The sequence below is a fragment of the Salvelinus namaycush genome, chromosome 3, assembly GCF_016432855.1.
Source record: "Salvelinus namaycush isolate Seneca chromosome 3, SaNama_1.0, whole genome shotgun sequence".
In the NCBI taxonomy this organism is placed as follows: domain Eukaryota; kingdom Metazoa; phylum Chordata; class Actinopteri; order Salmoniformes; family Salmonidae; genus Salvelinus; species Salvelinus namaycush.
The window spans coordinates 6,045,267-6,064,402 of NC_052309.1; the positions used below are offsets into that span (position 1 = coordinate 6,045,267).

General features: G+C 48.1%; 1 protein-coding gene across 1 annotated transcript in view; it reads left to right on the forward strand.

Moving 5' to 3' along the window:
* ctif (CBP80/20-dependent translation initiation factor) overlaps nt 1–19,136 on the forward strand; it is a 173,604-nt gene that overhangs the window by 131,555 nt on the left and 22,913 nt on the right. The window contains exon 11 of the mRNA XM_038989443.1: nt 3,788–3,943. Coding sequence (XP_038845371.1) covers nt 3,788–3,943 — 156 coding nt within the window. The remainder of the gene's footprint in view (nt 1–3,787; nt 3,944–19,136) is intronic.

The following is a 19,136-nucleotide window of genomic DNA, read 5'->3' on the forward strand; positions in this document are numbered from 1 at the left end:
ACTCTTACATTAGATAGTTTCATGCTGAACTCGGTCATTGTCAAGTTGATATAAAGTGTAGTTATTATCCATTAGTTAACTTCTGTTAACATGCAACACCCACAACGGTTAGTATTTTTATGCAAATGTTTTGCCCGCTAAGACATGAGCATTACTTGGATTTTATAAACCTGCATTTGACTGTCCCACCACTGTACTGGTACTGTACCATACAGCTGTGTGTAGGAGATCTGTCAGAACCAATTACCACCTGTACCTCCTCATTGACAAACAGAATCATGTTTGGAGCAGCAGGATTCATGTTTTGGATTACACTCTTCCATTGAGTTGTACAGCAAGGATGTCACCCTATAACCCAACCAGACGTGGTTCTCTTCTCTCTCTCTCTCTCTCTGTCTCTCTCTGTCTCTGTCTCTCTTTCTCTCTCTCTTTCTCTCTCTCTTTCTCTGTCTGTCTCTCTGTCTGTCTCTGTCTGTCTCTCTGTCTGTCTCTCTGTCTGTCTCTCTGTCTGTCTCTCTCTGTCTCTGTCTCTCTCTGTCTCTCTCTGTCTCTCTCTCTCTCTCTCTCTCTCTCTCTCTCTCTGTCTCTCTCTCTCTCTGTCTCTCTCTCTCTCTCTGTCTCTCTCTCTCTCTCTCTCTCTGTCTCTCTGTCTCTGTCTCTGTCTCTCTGTCTCTGTCTCTGTCTCTCTGTCTCTGTCTCTCTCTCTCTCTCTGTCTCTCTCTCTCTCTCTCTCTGTCTCTCTCTCTCTCTCTGTCTCTCTCTCTCTCTCTGTCTCTCTCTCTCTCTGTCTCTCTCTCTCTCTCTGTCTCTGTCTCTGTCTCTCTGTCTCTGTCTCTCTCTCTCTCTGTCTCTCTGTCTCTCTGTCTCTCTCTCTCTCTGTCTCTCTCTCTGTCTCTTCCTCTTCTCTCTGTCTCTTCCTCTTCTCTCTCTCTCTCTGTCTCTCTGTATAAGAGCTCTATAGAAGACTGACTGGCTGTCGTGCTCCAGACTAGACAAGCTGAGGAGGTATTTGTTAACATCCTGTAGGAGACTGTTTGTTGTCTCCGTGTCTTTCTATGGAGGAATCATTCATTCCCAGCAGATTCTCTGCTTCCCAGACCCAGTCTTTATTTAACTAGGCAAGTCAGTTAAGAACAAATTCTTATTTACAATGACGGCCTACAAAGAGGCAAAAGGCCTCCTGCGGAGACGGGCTCGATTTAAAAATACAAATAATACAACACTACATAAAGAGAGACCTAAGATGACAACATAGCATGGCAGCAACACAACTTCACAGCATGGTAGCAACACAACTTCACAGCATGGTAGCAACACAACATGGTAGCAGCACTAAACATGGTAGCAACACAGCATGGTAGCAACACAACATGGTAGCAACACAGCATGGTAGCAACACAACATGGTAGAAACACAACATGGTAGCAACACAACATGGTAGCAACACAACATGGTAGCAACACAACATGGTAGCAACACAACATGGTAGCAACACAGCATGGTAGCAACACAACATGGTAGCAACACAGCATGGTAGCAACACAACATGGTAGAAACACAACATGGTAGCAACACAGCATGGTAGCAACACAACATGGTAGCAACACAACATGGTAGCAACACAACATGGTAGCAACACAACATGGTAGCAACACAGCATGGTAGCAACACAGCATGGTAGCAACACAGCATGGTAGCAACACAGCATGGTAGCAACACAACATGGTAGCAACACAACATGGTAGCAACACAACATGGTAGCAACACAGCATGGTAGCAACACAACATGGTAGCAACACTAAACATGGTACAAACTTTATTGGGCACAGACAACAGCACAAAAGGCAAGAAGGTAGAGACAACAATACATCATACAAAGCAGCCACAACTGTCAGTAAGAGTGTCCATGATTGAGTCTTTGAATGAAGATATTGAGATTAAACAGTCCAGTTTGAGTGTTTGTTGCAGCTCGTTCCAGTCGCTAGCTACAGCGAACTGAAAAGAGGAGCGACCCAGGGATGTGTGTGCTTTGGGGATCTTTAACAGAATGTGACTGGCAGAACGGGTGTTGTATGTGGAGGATGAGGGCTGCAGTAGATATCTTAGATAGGGGGGAGTGAGGCCTTAGAGGGTTTTATAAATAAGCATCAACCAGTGGGTCTTGCGACGGGTATACTGAGATAACCAGTTTACAGAGGAGTGATGTGTCCTAAAAAGAGCATTGGTGGCAAATCTGATGGCCAAATGTTAAATAACATCTAGCCGCTCGAGAGCTCCCTTACCTGCCGATCTATAAATGATGTCTTCGTAATCTAGCATGGGTAGGATGGTCATCTGAATCAGGGTTAGTCTGGCAGCTGTGGTGAAAGAGGAGCGATTACGATAGAGCAGTGGTTCCCAAACGTTTTATAGTCCCGTACTCCTTCAAACATTCAACCTCCATCTGTACCCCCTCTAGCACCAGGGTCAGCTCACTCTCAAATGTTGTTTCTTGCCATCATTGTAAGCCTGCCACACACACACTATACAATACATTTATTAAACATAACAATGAGTGTGAGTTTTTGTCACAACCCGGCTCGTGGGAAGTGACAAAGAGCTCTTATAGGACCAGGGCACAAATAACAATATAATAATAATCAATAGTTTTGCTCTTTATTTAACCATCTTACATATAGAAAAAAATATCCCAGCATTGTCCCAGCCATATCTGCAGCAGCAGGAAGAATTAAGTCCTCTACAATAGTATGGGGCTTGCCTGTCCTAGCCACACGGTAGCTCACCTAAAAAGACACTTCTAGCCCCTTCTTATTAATGGTATCTGTTGCTTTTATACATGTCTTACAACTCGAAAGTTGTCTTAATTCTCGCTCAATAAACTCCCGCGGCTTATTTTTCAAATTAGCATGTTTTGTTTCTAAATGTCTGCGGAAGAGTGAAGGTTTCATTGAGTTGTGAGAAAGTACTTTTTCACATATAACACACTGTGGCTGAGGAAAGGCACTACTCCCAATATAAGTGAACCCCAAATCAATGTAAGGGGGCAGTAGCTCTTCGGCTGCATCAGATTCACAACTGTCAGTGTCCATGCTAGCTGGGCTAACAACAACATGTAGAATTACTGATGCTAGCTGGGCTAACAACAACATGTAGAATTACTGATGCTAGCTGGGCTAACAACAACATGTAGAATTACTGATGCTAGCATTGGATGTGCTCTTGGAAGCAGGTGCCGGTAGGGTACTGCTGGTAGTAGCAGTACTAGCAGTACTACCAGTACAGCTGGTATGTGTCTCTATGGATGTGGGCCTTACTAAATGGAAATTGTGAAGAATTTTGTAATTTTTTTTAAGTAAAAAAAAGTAACTTTTTTATCTGTAAAAAAAATATATCTATTTTTGCCGTACCCCGACGGCATTCGCGTACCAGTTTGGAAAAACCTGCGATAGAGGAAACCAAGTCTAGATTTAACTTTATTCTGCAGCTTTGATATGTGCTGAGAGAAGGACAGTGTACCATCTAGACATACTCCCAAGTAATTGTATGAGGTGACTACCTCAAGTTCTAAACCCTCAGCGGTAGTAATCACACCTGTGGGAAGAGGGTCATTCTTCTTACCAAACCACATGACCTTTGTTTTGGAGGTGTTCAGAACAAGGTTAAGGGCAGAGAAAGCTTGTTGGACACTAAGAAAGCTTTGTTGTAGAGCGTTTAACACAAAATCCGGGGAGAACCTGATTTTACATTATGCTAATATGGAATTCACCCCTCTCGCTGTCCTCTGCAGAAGGACTTTTCTCGTCGGGTGGAGCTACAGGCGTCTGACGTGGAGCTTTGGTTGGGATTCATCACCTTCCTGTGTGAGGTTTTTGGAACCATGAGGTCCAGCGCTGGAGAACCGTTTAGGGTGTTGGTCTGTCCTATATACACCTGTCTCCGAGAGGTGAGTCCCCTGTTCCCTACACACAGCACCTGTCTACCACTACACTAACACACAGCCACCTGTCTACCACTACACTAACACACCTCCACCTGTCTACCACTACACTAACACACCTCCACCTGTCTACCACTACACTAACACACCTCCACCTGTCTACCACTACACTAACGCACCTCCACCTGTCTACCACTACACTAACACACCTCCACCTGTCTACCACTACACTAACGCACCTCCTCCTGTCTACCACTACACTAACGCACCTCCACCTGTCTACCACTACACTAACGCACCTCCACCTGTCTACCACTACACTAACACACCTCCACCTGTCTACCACTACACTAACGCACCTCCACCTGTCTACCACTACACTAACACACCTCCACCTGTCTACCACTACACTAACACACCTCCTTCTGTCTACCACATCACCTAAGCACCTCCACCTGTCTTCCACTACACTAACGCACCTCCATCTGTCTACCACTACACTAACGCACCTCCACCTGTCTACCACTACACTAACACACCTCCACCTGTCTACCACTACACTAACGCACCTCCACCTGTCTACCACTACACTAACACACCTCCACCTGTCTACCACTACACTAACGCACCTCCTCCTGTCTACCACTACACTAACGCACCTCCACCTGTCTACCACTACACTAACGCACCTCCACCTGTCTACCACTACACTAACACACCTCCACCTGTCTACCACTACACTAACGCACCTCCACCTGTCTACCACTACACTAACACACCTCCACCTGTCTACCACTACACTAACACACCTCCTTCTGTCTACCACATCACCTAAGCACCTCCACCTGTCTTCCACTACACTAACGCACCTCCATCTGTCTACCACTACACTAACGCACCTCCACCTGTCTACCACTACACTAACACACCTCCACCTGTCTACCACTACACTAACGCACCTCCACCTGTCTACCACTACACTAACGCACCTCCACCTGTCTACCACTACACTAACGCACCTCCACCTGTCTACCACTACACTAACGCACCTCCACCTGTCTACCACTACACTAACGCACCTCCACCTGTCTACCACTACACTAACACACAGCCACCTGTCTACCACTACACTAACACACAGCCACCTGTCTACCACTACACTAACGCACCTCCACCTGTCTACCACTACACTATCGCACCTCCACCTGTCTACCACTACACTAACACACCTCCACCTGTCTACCACTACACTAACGCACCTCCACCTGTCTACCACTACACTAACGCACCTCCACCTGTCTACCACTACACTAACGCACCTCCACCTGTCTACCACCACACTAACACACCTCCACCTGTCTACCACCACACTAACGCACCTCCACCTGTCTACCACTACACTAACACACCTCCACCTGTCTACCACTACACTAACACACCTCCACCTGTCTACCACTACACTAACACACCTCCACCTGTCTACCACTACACTAACACACCTCCACCTGTCTACCACTACACTAACACACCTCCACCTGTCTACCACTACACTAACACACCTCCACCTGTCTACCACCACACTAACGCACCTCCACCTGTCTACCACTACACTAACACACCTCCACCTGTCTACCACTACACTAACACACCTCCACCTGTCTACCACCACACTAACACACCTCCACCTATCTACCACTACACTAACACACCTCCACCTGTCTACCACTACACTAACACACCTCCACCCGTCTACCACTACACTAACGCACCTCCACCTGTCTACCACTACACTAACACACCTCCACCTGTCTACCACTACACTAACACACCTCCACCTGTCTACCACTACACTAACACACCTCCACCTGTCTACCACTACACTAACGCACCTCCACCTGTCTACCACTACACTAACACACCTCCACCTGTCTACCACCGTCCACTAACACACCTCCACCTGTCTACCACCGTCCACTAACGCACCTCCACCTGTCGTCCACTAACGCACCTCCACCTGTCTACCACTACACTAACACACCTCCACCTGTCTACCACTACACTAACACACCTCCACCTGTCTACCACTACACTAACGCACCTCCACCTGTCTACCACTACACTAACGCACCTCCACCTGTCTACCACTACACTAACGCACCTCCACCTGTCTACCACTACACTAACGCACCTCCACCTGTCTACCACGTCCACTAACGCACCTCCACCTGTCTACCACCGTCCACTAACGCACCTCCACCTGTCTACCACCGTCCACTAACGCACCTCCACCTGTCTACCACCGTCCACTAACGCACCTCCACCTGTCTACCACTACACTAACGCACCTCCACCTGTCTACCACTACACTAACGCACCTCCACCTGTCTACCACCGTCCACTAACGCACCTCCACCTGTCTACCACCGTCCACTAACGCACCTCCACCTGTCTACCACCGTCCACTAACGCACCTCCACCTGTCTACCACTACACTAACGCACCTCCACCTGTCTACCACTACACTAACGCACCTCCACCTGTCTACCACTACACTAACGCACCTCCACCTGTCTACCACTACACTAACGCACCTCCACCTGTCTACCACTACACTAACGCACCTCCACCTGTCTACCACCGTCCACTAACGCACCTCCACCTGTCTACCACCGTCCACTAATGCACCTCCACCTGTCTACCACTACACTAACGCACCTCCACCTGTCTACCACTACACTAACGCACCTCCACCTGTCTACCACTACACTAACGCACCTCCACCTGTCTACCACCGTCCACTAACGCACCTCCACCTGTCTACCACCGTCCACTAACGCACCTCCACCTGTCTACCACCGTCCACTAACGCACCTCCACCTGTCTACCACCGTCCACTAACGCACCTCCACCTGTCTACCACTACACTAACGCACCTCCACCTGTCTACCACTACACTAACGTACCTCCACCTGTCTACCACTACACTAACGTACCTCCACCTGTCTACCACCGTCCACTAACGCACCTCCACCTGTCTACCACTACACTAACGCACCTCCACCTGTCTACCACTACACTAACGTACCTCCACCTGTCTACCACTACACTAACGTACCTCCACCTGTCTACCACTACACTAACGCACCTCCACCTGTCTACCACTACACTAACGCACCTCCACCTGTCTACCACTACACTAACGCACCTCCACCTGTCTACCACTACACTAACGCACCTCCACCTGTCTACCACCGTCCACTAACGCACCTCCACCTGTCTACCACCGTCCACTAATGCACCTCCACCTGTCTACCACTACACTAACGCACATCCACCTGTCTACCACTACACTAACGCACCTCCACCTGTCTACCACTACACTAACGCACCTCCACCTGTCTACCACCGTCCACTAACGCACCTCCACCTGTCTACCACCGTCCACTAACGCACCTCCACCTGTCTACCACCGTCCACTAACGCACCTCCACCTGTCTACCACCGTCCACTAACGCACCTCCACCTGTCTACCACCGTCCACTAACGCACCTCCACCTGTCTACCACTACACTAACGTACCTCCACCTGTCTACCACTACACTAACGTACCTCCACCTGTCTACCACTACACTAACGCACCTCCACCTGTCTACCACTACACTAACGCACCTCCACCTGTCTACCACTACACTAACGCACCTCCACCTGTCTACCACTACACTAACGCACCTCCACCTGTCTACCACCGTCCACTAACGCACCTCCACCTGTCTACCACCGTCCACTAACGCACCTCCACCTGTCTACCACTACACTAACGCACCTCCACCTGTCTACCACTACACTAACGCACCTCCACCTGTCTACCACTACACTAACGCACCTCCACCTGTCTACCACTACACTAACGCACCTCCACCTGTCTACCACTACACTAACGCACCTCCACCTGTCTACCACTACACTAACGCACCTCCACCTGTCTACCACTACACTAACGCACCTCCACCTGTCTACCACTACACTAACGCACCTCCACCTGTCTACCACTACACTAACGCACCTCCACCTGTCTACCACTACACTAACGCACCTCCACCTGTCTACCACTACACTAACGCACCTCCACCTGTCTACCACTACACTAACGCACCTCCACCTGTCTACCACTACACTAACGCACCTCCACCTGTCTACCACTACACTAACGCACCTCCACCTGTCTACCACTACACTAACGCACCTCCACCTGTCTACCACTACACTAACGCACCTCCACCTGTCTACCACTACACTAACGCACCTCCACCTGTCTACCACTACACTAACGCACCTCCACCTGTCTACCACTACACTAACGCACCTCCACCTGTCTACCACTACACTAACGCACCTCCACCTGTCTACCACTACACTAACGCACCTCCACCTGTCTACCACTACACTAACGCACCTCCACCTGTCTACCACTACACTAACGCACCTCCACCTGTCTACCACTACACTAACGCACCTCCACCTGTCTACCACTACACTAACGCACCTCCACCTGTCTACCACTACACTAACGCACCTCCACCTGTCTACCACCACACTAACGCACCTCCACCTGTCTACCACCACACTAACGCACCTCCACCTGTCTACCACCACACTAACGCACCTCCACCTGTCTACCACCACACTAACGCACCTCCACCTGTCTACCACCACACTAACGCACCTCCACCTGTCTACCACCACACTAACGCACCTCCACCTGTCTACCACCACACTAACGCACCTCCACCTGTCTACCACCACACTAACGCACCTCCACCTGTCTACCACCACACTAACGCACCTCCACCTGTCTACCACTACACTAACGCACCTCCACCTGTCTACCACTACACTAACGCACCTCCACCTGTCTACCACTACACTAACGCACCTCCACCTGTCTACCACTACACTAACGCACCTCCACCTGTCTACCACTACACTAACGCACCTCCACCTGTCTACCACTACACTAACGCACCTCCACCTGTCTACCACTACACTAACGCACCTCCACCTGTCTACCACTACACTAACGCACCTCCACCTGTCTACCACTACACTAACGCACCTCCACCTGTCTACCACTACACTAACGCACCTCCACCTGTCTACCACTACACTAACGCACCTCCACCTGTCTACCACTACACTAACGCACCTCCACCTGTCTACCACTACACTAACGCACCTCCACCTGTCTACCACCACACTAACGCACCTCCACCTGTCTACCACCACACTAACGCACCTCCACCTGTCTACCACCACACTAACGCACCTCCACCTGTCTACCACCACACTAACGCACCTCCACCTGTCTACCACCACACTAACGCACCTCCACCTGTCTACCACCACACTAACGCACCTCCACCTGTCTACCACCACACTAACGCACCTCCACCTGTCTACCACCACACTAACGCACCTCCACCTGTCTACCACCACACTAACGCACCTCCACCTGTCTACCACTACACTAACGCACCTCCACCTGTCTACCACTACACTAACGCACCTCCACCTGTCTACCACCACACTAACGCACCTCCACCTGTCTACCACTACACTAACGCACCTCCACCTGTCTACCACCACACTAACGCACCTCCACCTGTCTACCACCACACTAACGCACCTCCACCTGTCTACCACCACACTAACGCACCTCCACCTGTCTACCACCACACTAACGCACCTCCACCTGTCTACCACTACACTAACGCACCTCCACCTGTCTACCACCACACTAACGCACCTCCACCTGTCTACCACCACACTAACGCACCTCCACCTGTCTACCACTACACTAACGCACCTCCACCTGTCTACCACCACACTAACGCACCTCCACCTGTCTACCACCACACTAACGCACCTCCACCTGTCTACCACCATCCACTAACGCACCTCCACCTGTCTACCACCACACTAACGCACCTCCACCTGTCTACCACCACACTAACGCACCTCCACCTGTCTACCACCACACTAACTCACCTCCACCTGTCTACCACCGTCCACTAACACACCTCCACCTGGAGAACCGTTTAGGGTGTTGGTTTGTCCCGTGTACACACACACACACACACGGACATTCCACCTCTGCTCAACTATGTAGCCATCTAATCTACATTCTATAATGTTGGATATCTTCTTATATCCACTCTAGCAGTACCACTTATAGCCCGGACATTATTTCTAGTGTGGATATTGGAACAGACTCGGTTGTCTCTCTGTGACTGGGTGTGTCACACATGCTATGTGGATATATCCTCAACCAGTAATTCACTACTATAACTAAGCATCCTTATTCAGAAGGCCCCTCCATCCATCAGTCAATCCCACAGCACAGCATAGTACTCTGGGTAATTGGAAAAAAACTAAGGGGGGAAGATGATTCCGGTAACACCTGCCTCACCTCCGAGTTCCAATTTCCATCAGCGGAGGAGTTCTGTCACAATGGCTCAGACCGTTTCCATAGGAACCAGAGACCGCAGACAGACGCGGTAATAAACTGGGGCTTATCCGGTAGAGAAAGCAGAAGTGGTTAAAACACAGACTGGCGAAACAGTGAGTGGAGCATGGAGGGTTTAGATGAATGGTTAGCATGAAATCAATTACCAGAAAAGCCACCAAGACAGTACAGCATTTAGCCTATCATAGACTGGTCCCAGATCTGTTTTTACTGTATAGCCAACTTCTAGTTGATGTCATGTCAAACAATGACCGTAGGTGTTGTGAAAGACTGTACAAAACAGATCTGGGTCCGGGCTTGTAATTTACCTCCGTATTCCTACTTCTTGCCAGTGACGATACAGTAACACATCATGGTGGGGGGGCTAGTGTGAGGAGAAAGAGCTGCTTCTCTGCCTCCCTCCCTCCCCTCCCTGCGAGTACTCCCCCTCTCAGTATCTCGGTGATGCAAGATGTGTTTATCTGGTTTCCATGGTGACATCCTATATCCAGCCATCCGTGTAGATACAGTGCATTCTGAAAAAGTATTCAGAAAAAACAATTGAATCTATTTTTAGAATAAGTCTGCAATGTAACAAAATGTGGAAAAAGTCACTGGGTCTGAATGCACTGTACCCACACATACATACATACATACATACATACATATCCCTCTGGGTTCCAGTGAGTAGTCTATCTATTTTGCTGCACTTCAGCAGGAGGATGATTTTTGTTGGAGCGAGTGTCTCTTTTTATTTGTAGGAATATTTGGGAACAGATTTCCTCAACTAAAGTCATTTTAGCTGAATTCCTGGTGATTTTAGTATTTCAAAAAATATATATATTAAAAGAAATACCAAAAACTAAAGAAATTTAAGATTTAGATTTAAAATAAATAAATAAATGAAATAAAAAAATTGGGGGGGGCAAATAAAAAACAGTAGCCTCCTGTTGCCGACCTCGAGTCTGTCAGGCTTCTCTCTTCTCTGCGAGGAGTGACATTACAGCGACTTGCACACGCCTGCGAGAGAGTGAGATGAGCAGAGGTGTAGGCTGCACCCACCACTTCTACTGTTCATTCACGGTCACACAACAGGGAGCCTGCCACCCCCGCCTATACACCCCCCCCCCCCCCCCCCCCCCCACACACACACACACACCACTGGTATGTGCCAGCCTGGTACTCCCCATGGAGCAAGACAATATAACACTTCCACAGACTGTAGGGCTGTTAAACAGTGACAGGGAGGGAGGGAGGCAGGCACACCTCTCACATTCCTATACTCTGTATTATTACCATTATACTGGGTTACACGGAGAGCAGGCTGGAGGACACAGAGAACCTAGAGGACACTGGGATCAGGCTGGAGGACACAGAGCACCTAGAGGACACTGGGAGCAGGCTGGAGGACGTAAATGGGACTGGGAGTAGGCTGGAGGACACAGATGACCTAGAGGACACTGGGATCAGGCTGGAGGACACAGAGAACCTAGAGGACACTGGGATCAGGCTGGAGGACACAGAGCACCTAGAGGACACTGGGATCAGGCTGGAGGACACAGAGAACCTAGAGGACACTGGGATCAGGCTGGAGGACACAGAGGACCTAGAGGACACTGGGATCAGGCTGGAGGACACAGAGGACATAGAGGACACTGGGATCAGGCTGGAGGACACATAGCACCTAGAGGACACTGGGATCAGGCTGGAGGACACAGAGGACATAGAGGACACTGGGATCAGGCTGGAGGACACATAGCACCTAGAGGACACTGGGATCAGGCTGGAGGACACAGAGCACCTAGAGGACACTGGGATCAGGCTGGATGACATAGAGGACACTGGGAGAAGGATGGATGACACCGAGCACCTAGAGGACACTGGGATCAGGCTGGAGGACACAGATGACCTAGAGGACACTGGGAGCAGGCTGGAGGACGTAAATGGGACTGGGAGTAGGCTGGAGGACACAGATGACCTAGAGGACACTGGGATCAGGCTGGAGGACACAGATGACCTAGAGGACACTGGGATCAGGCTGGAGGACACAGATGACCTAGAGGACACTGGGATCAGGCTGGAGGACACAGATGACCTAGAGGACACTGGGAGCAGGCTGGAGGACACAGATGACCTAGAGGACACTGGGATCAGGCTGGAGGACACAGATGACCTAGAGGACACTGGGAGCAGGCTGGAGGACACAGATGACCTAGAGGACACTGGGAGCAGGCTGGAGGACACAGATGACCTAGAGGACACTGGGAGCAGGCTGGAAGACACAGATGACCTATACTGTATAGAGGGCACTGGGAGCAGGCTGGAGGACACAGATGACCTATACTGTATAGAGGACACTGGGAGCAGGCTGGAGGACGTAAATGGGACTGGGAGCAGGCTGGAGGACACAGATGACCTATACTGTATAGAGGACACTGGGAGCAGGCTGGGGGACACAGATGACCTAGAGGACACTGGGATCAGGCTGGAGGACACATATGACCTAGAGGACACTGGGAGCAGGCTGGAGGACACAGATGACCTAGAGGACACTGGGAGCAGGCTGGATGACAAAGATGACCTAGAGGACACTGGGAGCAGGCTGGAGGACACAGATGACCTAGAGGACACTGGGAGCAGGCTGGAGAACACAGATGACCTAGAGGACACTGGGATCAGGCTGGAGAACACAGATGACCTATACTGTATAGAGGACACTGGGAGCAGACTGGAGGACGTAAATGGGACTGGGAGCAGGCTGGAGGACACAGATGACCTATACTGTATAGAGGACACTGGATTATTTTCACTATTCGCTTAAGAACATGAAATCATTTCCCTTTGTTAAATATTTGTTTTGATATAGTGCTGACTAAGTATTTTCCCCCTTTCTGATTTTCTCTATTTTTGCATATATTTGATACTGAATGTTATCAGATCTTCAATAAAACCTAATATTAGATAAAGGGAACCTGAGTTTACAAATAACACAAAACATTTTTATTTATTTATTTAATTAACAAAGTTATGCAACACCAAATTCCCCCCAATAACTGGTTGTGACACCTGTGTCACTGGTTGTGACACTCCACGCGCTTCCTGTAGTTGTTGATCAGTCTCACGTCGCTGTGTCCCTCTCTTCTATGCAGAACTGCTGTAACTCTGACATGTTGTGGGTTTTCAACCATGAACGGCTCATTTTAAATCCTGCCACAACATCTGTTGGGATTAGGTCTGGACTTCATTTGTAGATTTTTTGCCATTTTCATGTAGACCTGTGTGTGTTTTGGATCATTGTCTTGAGCACCATGCTGTCACTGGTCTGGCTGAGGGCTGTTAGAGCAACATGCTGCCACTGGTCTGGCTGAGGGCTGTTAGAGCAACATGCTGTCACTGGTCTGGCTGAGGGCTGTTAGAGCAACATGCTGTCACTGGTCTGGCTGAGGGCTGTTAGAGCAACATGCTGCCACTGGTCTGGCTGAGGGCTGTTAGAGCAACATGCTGCCACTGGTCTGGCTGAGGGCTGTTAGAGCAACATGCTGCCACTGGTCTGGCTGAGGGCTGTTAGAGCAACATGCTGCCACTGGTCTGGCTGAGGGCTGTTAGAGCAACATGCTGCCACTGGTCTGGCTGAGGGCTGTTAGAGCAACATGCTGTCACTGGTCTGGCTGAGGGCTGTTAGAGCAACATGCTGTCACTGGTCTGGCTGAGGGCTGTTAGAGCACCATGCTGTCACTGGTCTGGCTGAGGGCTGTTAGAGAAACATGATGCCACTGGTCTGGCTGAGGGCTGTTAGAGCACCATGCTGTCACTGGTCTGGCTGAGGGCTGTTAGAGAAACATGATGCCACTGGTCTGGCTGAGGGCTGTTAGAGCAACATGCTGCCACTGGTCTGGCTGAGGGCTGTTAGAGCAACATGCTGTCACTGGTCTGGCTGAGGGCTGTTAGAGCACCATGCTGTCACTGGTCTGGCTGAGGGCTGTTAGAGCAACATGCTGTCACTGGTCTGGCTGAGGGCTGTTAGAGCAACATGCTGCCACTGGTCTGGCTGAGGGCTGTTAGAGCAACATGCTGCCACTGGTCTGGCTGAGGGCTGTTAGAGCAACATGCTGTCACTGGTCTGGCTGAGGGCTGTTAGAGCACCATGCTGTCACTGGTCTGGCTGAGGGCTGTTAGAGCAACATGCTGCCACTGGTCTGGCTGAGGGCTGTTAGAGCAACATGCTGCCACTGGTCTGGCTGAGGGCTGTTAGAGCAACATGCTCCCACTGGTCTGGCTGAGGGCTGTTAGAGCAACATGCTGCCACTGGTCTGGCTGAGGGCTGTTAGAGCAACATGCTGCCACTGGTCTGGCTGAGGGCTGTTAGAGCAACATGCTGCCACTGGTCTGGCTGAGGGCTGTTAGAGCACCATGCTGCCACTTGTCTGGCTGAGGGCTGTTAGAGCAACACTCCAGGTTGCAGTAGACACTGGTCTGGCTGACGTCAGTCAGATTACATATTACACTCGCTCAAATGCAGGCCTGGTGTGATGTAGCCTATATATTATTGGCTGTCTATGGACTGGTAGAGCAGGTTTAGGTGTGTTGAGTGTGTTTCTGGAGGTACTAAAAAAACATGACAGGTGTATAGGTAGATACTAGACGGTATCTACTGTATATCTTATGTATTTAAATCCAGGTAAGAATGATGAGGTGTGAATGGATGGTCTTCGAAGAGGACTTTAGTTGGAACTGTCTCAACAACCACAATTATAAAAGTTAAGAAAATGCTAAGCCTTGTTTGATTGAATGATGTGAAAGAATCAATGATATGTGTTTGTGGTATTGCTACGTATAACTAGGAAAAGCCTCCCAATGAGAATAAAGGTCATAGGCCGGGAAGTGGCAATGCCATAATGGATGATGTCGGAATTCACACAGGATTCCGGAGCGGAATGTTTGTGGACGTCTGGGAGTTTTCAGTGTTCCTGGGAAAGGAGGTGGGACTGGGGGAGCGGGATGGTGGGGTGGTTGAGGAATTGTGCCACTTATGCAGGTTGGCTGTGGTGTCAGTAACGTTAGAGCTTGGCAACCGTCAGTGTAGTACGTCTCCAGGGATGTCATTATGTGGGATGTCTCAGCTTACATCCCCAGTCCCCACTGCTCACTGCTGCACATTCTAGGAATGACAAGCCTTCAGTAATTACTGCAGTTCACCAGGAATCCTTCCTAGAATTCATCTCACACATGAACATAGTGAGCACATGCCCTCCAGCAGCTGAAGTCTGCTGTCTGATAGACCCAACTGGGAAACTGGTATGGCAGTAAACTCTTGTAGTGCAGTTGCTCGGTTACTTCTGAATCTAAAAGTAATAGATATTTTGATTATGGTCGACTCTGGGGTGTTTTCCCACAACGTTCTAAGAAACCTGTTGACACAATGCTTCATTTAGTAACTTGCTAAAGTTAATCAACCCATAAATATACAAGGTTGAACTATTCCTGCTTCATGGTCACTTATTCTTAACTACTAGACCAGGTATATTCAACATTGGGTCTGTGTGGAGGTACTGCAGGCGGTCAGCGTGTGTGTGTGTGTGTGTCACGTTCCTGACCTGTTTTCTGTTGTTTTGTATGTGTTTAGTTGGTCAGGGCGTGAGTTGGGGTGGGTAGTCTATGTTATGTGTTTTCTATGTTGGGTTAATGTGTTGCCTGGTATGGTTCTCAATTAGAGGCAGGTGTTTGACGTTTCCTCTGATTGAGAACCATATTAAGGTAGGTTGTTCTCACTGTTTGTTTGTGGGTGATTGTTCCTGTGTCAGTGTATACCACATGGGACTGTTTCGTTTGTTCGTTCGTTTTAGGTAGTCTGTTCCTGTTCGTGCGTTCTTCGTCTATATGTAAGTTCGTTTGTTTCAGGTCTGTTGCCTTCGTTTATTGTTTTGTAGTTTGTTCTAGTGTTCATTAGTGTTTCGTCTTTCATTTAATAATCAGTATGTATTCATCACCCGCTGCGCCTTGGTCCGTTAATTCACCACAAGATGAACGTTACAGTGTGTATATACAGCACCAGTTAAAAGTTTGGACACCTACTCATTCAAGGATTTGTCTTTATTTTACTATTTTCTACATTGTAGATTAATAGTGACGACATCAAAATAGTGTTAAACAAATCAAAACATATTTTAGATTCTTCAAAGTAGCCACCCTTTGCCTTGATGTCAGCTTTGCACACTCTTGGCATTATCTCAACCACTTTCACCTGGAATGCTTTTCCAACAGTCTTGAAGGAGTTGGCGGCTTTTCCTTCACTCTGCGGTCCAACTCTTCCCAAACCATCTCAATTAGGTTGAGGTCAGGTGATTGTGGAGGCCAGGTCATCTGATGCAGCACTCCATCACTCTCCTTCTTGGTCAAATAGCCCTTACACAGCCTGGAGGTGTGTTGGGTCATTGTCCTGTTGAAAAACAAATGATAGTCCCACTAAGTGCAAACCAGATGGGATGGCGTATCGGTGCAGAATGCTGTGGTAGCCATGCTAGTTAAGTGTGCCTTGAATTCTAAATAAATCACTGACAGTATCACACCTCCTCCTCCATGCTTCACGGTGGGAACCACACATGCGGAGATCATCCGTTCACCAACTCTGCGTCTCACGAAGACACGGCGGTTGGAAGCAAAAATCTAATTTGGACCCATCAGACCAAAGGGCAGATTTCCACCGGTCTAATATCCATTACTCGTGTTTCTTGGCCTAACCAAGTCTCTTCTTCTTATTGGTGTCCTTTAGTAGTGGTTTCTTTGCAGCAAAAAAAAATATTATTTGGGAATTAACAGAAGTAGGCAGTAAATAAAGTCAGTTTTCTGCTGTGCATGACTGCACTTTGCGTCATCCTGCAGCACTCAATTCTGGGTGAAGTTAATGTACGGTCCAATAATGACTATGCATCCAAAGAGATTGGGCCATCCTAGAAATGTTTTAGTGAAATATTATAAAACTTAGCAGACACTTTTATCCAAAGCGATTTACAGTCGTGTGAATACATTTTTACATATGGGTGGTCCCAGGAATCAAACCCAATATACTGGCCTTGCAATGCTCTCCCAAGATGGATGACAAGGTAATACATTCTTTGTGAAGCCTCAATTTAACATGACTTATAAGGCCTTTATTAAGCGATGCTTATAAACCTGTGCTTTATAACAGGTGGCATGTCACATTTGACATTGGTTGTCACACAGTTATGCCACATTGAGTCCTTTATAAAGCATGACATATGGTTATAGATTTGTAAAGCATTTATGTAGTGTTTATAAAGCATGACATATGGTTATAGATTTGTAAAGCATTTATGTAGTGTTTATAAAGCATGACATATGGTTATAGATTTGTAAAGCATTTATGTAGTGTTTATAAAGCATGACATATGGTTATAGATTTGTAAAGCATTTATGTAGTGTTTATAAAGCATGACATATGGTTATAGATTTGTAAAGCATTTATGTAGTGTTTATAAAGCATGACATATGGTTATAGATTTGTAAAGCATTTATGTAGTGTTTATAAAGCATGACATATGGTTATAGATTTGTAAAGCATTTATGTAGTGTTTATAAAGCATGACATATGGTTATAGATTTGTAAAGCATTTATGTAGTGTTTATAAAGCATGACATATGGTTATAGATTTGTAAAGCATTTATGTAGTGTTTATAAAGCATGACATATGGTTATAGATTTGTAAAGCATTTATGTAGTGTTTATAAAGCATGACATATGGTTATAGATTTGTAAAGCATTTATGTAGTGTTTATGAAGCCTTTATAAGCTGCGGGACCCAAACGGTCATGGACCTCTAGTCCTACAACACGTATATAAATGGCCAATGGAAGAACTCTTGTTCAAATTGTTTATGATATTTTGATCCAAAATGTATTAATTTAACACCACCACCTCGACATTGTATACCTTTTGACTGTGCCATTGCTATTTTACCCCCTGTATGAAACAATAAATGATTTGAAAGTCAAAGCTCTGTGCTGGGGCCAGGCTGCTTTGGGTGGTTTCCTGGGTAGGCCTACATATCAAATGGCACCCTATTCTCTATATAGTGGACTGCTTTAGACTCACAGCCAGGCTGACCCAGACTGTCCAGGCCTTCCCTGGACTCTTTGATCATCCCTGTCTTTCTGGTAGGCCCCTCCCCTTCACAAAGAGCTGCCTGTCTCAGCGCCCATTCTGAGACAACACACACACTGTACTTTTGCTTGTATTTCCTCTCGTGGGTGAGGCTCCAGTCTGCTTGTATTTCCTCTCGTGGGTGAGGCTCCAGTCTGCTTGTATTTCCTCTCGTGGATGAGGCTCCAGTCTGCTTGTATTTCCTCTCGTGGGTGAGGCTCCAGTCTGCTTGTATTTCCTCTCGTGGGTGAGGCTCCAGTCTGCTTGTATTTCCTCTCGTGGGTGAGGCTCCAGTCTGCTTGTATTTCCTCTCGTGGGTGAGGCTCCAGTCTGCTGGTCTTCATTAGATACCCCCCAGACAGAGCAGAGGTATGTTCATTTATGAGCAGAATTGTGTTTATGATGCACCAAACGGAAGACAATGGACTGAAACAGGGAGGGATTACCTGAACTTGTCCAATAACAATCGTGAATTTATATTTTCCATTGCAAAACATTGTTCTATGGTGTGTCCTAATCAATACACCGTAGTGGAGGTC